At 43.2% G+C, this 4,624-nt stretch overlaps 1 protein-coding gene across 1 annotated transcript; it reads left to right on the top strand.

Annotated features, from left to right (window-relative positions):
- Positions 1–243: 243 nt before the first annotated feature.
- Positions 244–3,659, top strand: dio3b (iodothyronine deiodinase 3b). Its single transcript, XM_052587136.1, has one exon. It carries the CDS (start codon positions 384–386, stop codon positions 1,200–1,202), a length of 819 nt encoding a protein of 272 aa, XP_052443096.1. The 5' UTR covers positions 244–383; the 3' UTR covers positions 1,203–3,659.
- Positions 3,660–4,624: the final 965 nt, after the last annotated feature.

A 4,624-nucleotide genomic window follows, 5' to 3' on the forward strand; every position in this document is an offset into this window, starting at 1 on the left:
AGTTCACGTCCACTGTCGCGTTCAACATCTCTGTCAGCATCTAGCGTTCAGCAGGGGAATTCAGGTTTTTTTGACGCGATGCATTACAAGCACCGATGCATTCCGAAGTGGTGCTGTCAAACACCAGCGTGCCGCGCGCGCGCGCTCCCTCTCCTCCACACAGCAGAGTTGACGGGAGGTAATCCCCTCCATGTGAGGAGGCGGCACGGGCGCGGGGCGCGGGGCGGAGGCGGGTTGTTTTTCATTCAAATCCTTACTAGTCCTATAAAAAGCGGAACTCGGAGCTAGATAGAAAGAAAGAGACAGATAGAGAGGGAGGGAGAGAGAGAGCGAGAGAGAGAGAGAGGGAAAGCGCGGAGATCGACACGGCTGTATCTGTGGGGATGGAGATGCTGCACGGATCCGCAGGTGTCCAAACGGCGCTGAAAAACGCCGCTGTGTGCGTCATGCTGCTGCCGCGCTTCCTGCTCGCCGCCGTGATGCTGTGGCTCCTGGATTTCCTGTGCATCCGGAGGAAGGTGCTCACGAAGATGCGCGAGAGCGACCTGAGCCCCGACGACCCTCCGCTCTGCGTGTCAGACTCCAACAAGATGTTCACGCTCGAGTCGCTGCGCGCGGTGTGGTACGGACACAAGCTGGACTTCTTCAAGACGGCGCGTCTGGGCGGCGCGGCGCCCAACACCGAGGTGGTCCCGCTGGACAGCGCGTCGCGGAGAGGCGCGCAGCGGATCCTGGACTACGCCCGCGGGAGGAGACCCCTGATCCTCAACTTCGGGAGCTGCTCCTGACCGCCGTTCATGACGCGCCTCGCGGCGTTCCAGCGCGTCGCGCGGCAGTACGCGGACATCGCGGACTCGCTGCTGGTGTACATCGAGGAAGCGCATCCTTCAGACGGCTGGGTGAGTTCCGACGCGCCGTACCAGATCCCCCGGCACCGCTGCCTGGAGGACAGACTCCGCGCCGCGCAGCTCATGAACCGCGAGGCACCGGGGAGCGCCGTGGTCGTGGACACCATGGAGAACTCCTCGAACTCGGCGTACGGCGCTTATTTCGAGCGCCTCTACATACTGAAGGACGACAAGGTCGTGTATCAAGGCGGCAGGGGACCGGAAGGCTACCGGGTGTCGGAGCTCAGAGACTGGCTCGAGCGCTACCGGAGCGATCTGGAAGCTTCTAACGCGGAGACCGTGGTGCACGTTTAAGACGGATGTTTTCTCTCCCTGCTGAAAACGAAAAAACACATATAGACACCATCATACATGTGTAAGGGTTGAACTGGTGATGTTAGCACGCGCGCGTCTGCGAGATGATAACGCATCTGCTGACGTCTTAATTATAAAGAGATCTTAAAGCAGATGAGCAGACCGTCTGTAGATGCACGTGTGCTGGCGGGAGATTACCGGCTTGTGCTGGTTTGAATGGAAACAGTCATGGACCCTGTGGGTTTCTACTGGGAATCGGTCACCTTTTATTGGTGGCTTGTTAAAACCATTCAGTCGTCATGGAATGTGTCCCACATCCTTCTGAATTGGTTTAATAGCTGGTGGTTTGCTGTTGAAACCATCTGAATGTCTGTGATGGTTTCTATTGTTGTTGTTTTCAGCAGGGTCTTGTCTTTATCAAGCCGTTGGCTGCATTTCAATCCGGACACTTTTAGAAATACAGGTGCTTGACGCGAGACACTGCAGGGGAATAGGATAGAAATATATAGAATTAACTAATGCACTCTCAGGAAAAAAGATACAAAAGTTGTCACTGGGCACACCTTTGTGTCTAAAGGTTAGAGGTTCACATTAGTAGCTAAAGTGTATATCTTAGTACTTAAAAGGTACAAAATCATACCTTTTAAAAGGTTCCGCATCAGGGAAAATTTTTGTACCTTTTTTTCCTGAGTGTAGTCATCGCCTTCCCTTACAGTTGATTACATTGATAATTGCAATGTTTTCTAAAATAAGCAACTGAGGCATTGTTTTCTTTCCACTAGTTTGAAAAAAAAAAAACACTTTATGAAAAAACTAAATTTCAAACTTGACAGGTGCATGAAAAATAAAACCCCGTGTTTGCCTGCAGTGTCTCTCCGCTTCAAAAGAAAGGTTTTTATTGGCATCGATGGATCCACAAAGAACCTTTACCATTCATAGAACCTTCTCATTCCACATTCTTTACAGTAGCTCTCTAGTTTATTAAAAAATGTTCTTCACACAATGAGAAAAAAAAGGTTCTTTTGGGAACTGTTCACTGAAGGGTTCTTCTATGACATCACTGTGAAAATCCTTCTTTGAAAGCTTTATTTTTTAGAGAGAGAGTGAAAGGTTCTTCACAGCGATGCCATCGAACAACCATTATCGGTTCCACAAACAACCATCTGTTTCTTTCCTTCTTATCGTCTGAGGAACCTTTAAAGAAGCTTTTGTGAAACATAAAGGTTCTTCAGATGTTTAAGGTTCTCTACAGAAACCATTTAGACAAAAAAAAAGGTTGTTCTCTGACATCACGAAGCACCTTTGTTTCTAAGAGTGTAGCGGCTCGATGTCTGCGAAAAGTTCCATTATAGATCGTCTCGGTCTACACACTTTCTCAGCTGCATTGAGATGTTCTCAAGAAGGTCTTGACGGAGCGTGCATTGAGCCAGGGGTCTTTATTTTAAGCCAGGGGTCCATGCACGGTAAAAGCATTCTCTCAGGTAACCTAGAAATGAAACATGACATTAGGTTACACCAATGAAAGCATTTTTAAGAGTTTTTTTTTTTAAGTGTGTGGACCCCTGCGGGCCTATGAAGGTACTCCAGGAGGAGAAAAGAGATTATACATGAGCGCTGGTGGATGGATGCTTTCTCAGCTCGATCTCGTGTCTTTATATTAAAGTCATTAGCTGTGTTCAAAACTCAGTGACTGTCTGTGCACTTCTCACACTGAACGTTTCTGTAGATCACCTTAGAAATGCTGTAGATGGCTCTTAAAACAACAACAACAAGATCCTGGGTGAGAAGAAATGCTGCTTAAACCATTTGAAAAAAAAAAACAGACTAATGATGTGCTTAGAACTAGAATTTTAAATAAAGTGCTGTCATAGAAAAATAGCTTCCTAGTTCTGAAAACCCTGGAGCTAGACTAGAAAAGACTTCTCTTAAACATGCATTTTGAGCATCTAGATGCGCAGCTCGCCAGGTTTTGAACACAGCCGTCGAATCAGTGTCTTCAGCTGCTGCTACGGTCGAACACTACACTGCAAACGCTGGGGTTTAGTTTCATGCATACAGTTATCTAGACAGATGTTTGTGACCGCATGATAGCTGTTGTGCTTCATCTCTGTTCTTTAGGCCGACTCGTTTCATGTCAATCCAACCTGGCATTTTATTTGAGATATTGCAGAAACGGTATATCTATCTATCTGAAACATATCCTGTTTTATTTTTGTATGGTATTTTCCCTTGTGTGTGTGTGTGTGTGCGGCCAGGAGGCCCTTTCATTGTACTCTGGAGTTATTGTGAAGATCGGTTTTTAAAAGGATTTTAACCAGAAAACCGATACTGATGTAATTTGACACTAGAGTACAGGACAGAGAAATGGCCTCCAGACGTATTGCCAAATGTTGTTTTGTAAATGGTGTATATTTTATTGAACACTTTTTTTAAATAAATGGTAGAGCACCCTCTAAATCAGGCTTATCTGTAATTTCTAGGTGAGTTTGACTCCTCGGATGCACCTGAAATATAAAAATAAAGTCGTGTTAGATACGGCATGATAATTCATTGCCGACAAATAAATAATTGATGTATTTTATTGACATGCCAGATAAATTATGCATTTTTATTTTTGTCCAAACTATAATATTTTTGGTTTTCTTTTGACATGCAAACATACAATCTCTCTCATATTTCCCCTCAGGGCTGTAAAAGCACAAACATTCAGGCTTTTTCCTTTTAAGCTTATATTTTTTAAATGCATTTAAATGTGCATATTGTAAAAATTTAGGAGCTTTAACATGAGAAATATAAAATCACTGTAATGCACAACCTTGGTTGAAATATTGCAATTAAAGACAAAAAAATTGTCAAATTAATTACAAATAATAGTGCTTACAGTTTGTGTACAGCTGTCAAGCAATGCATTAAAATATAAAGAATTAATCTAAATTTTAAAACATATTGAAGGCTCATTGTGAACGCAAACACAAAAATATTATAATCAAAGACAAAACAGAACAAGAACATATTTACAGATTGGTCTGTTTTGAAAGCTGAAAGAAACATTGTATCAGACATTATGTTTGATAAGCTAACCTGTTAAAATAAACCCAAATAAACGACATCTCATAGGCAACTAATAACGAATGTTATACACAAACGATACAAATAATTAAATGGAACAATCAAATTTGACATCTAAGATTTATGAGAGAATCTAATAAAAATGAGAATACAAAGATAACTTAAATATAGGATTATAAATGTGTTGAAAATGTATACTCAACATTTCTCTCACTTTTGTTTCGGATATTTTTACTGCACTTGTTACAGTGCATTCTGAGACCGTATTTAACTGTATTTATAATCTGCTTTACAGACAAAAGACATGCAGAATAATATTGCTACATGTTCACTTGCCTTTACACAGAGTGCTT

This window comes from Carassius gibelio, chromosome B20 (genome assembly GCF_023724105.1).
Source record: "Carassius gibelio isolate Cgi1373 ecotype wild population from Czech Republic chromosome B20, carGib1.2-hapl.c, whole genome shotgun sequence".
Classification (NCBI taxonomy): domain Eukaryota; kingdom Metazoa; phylum Chordata; class Actinopteri; order Cypriniformes; family Cyprinidae; genus Carassius; species Carassius gibelio.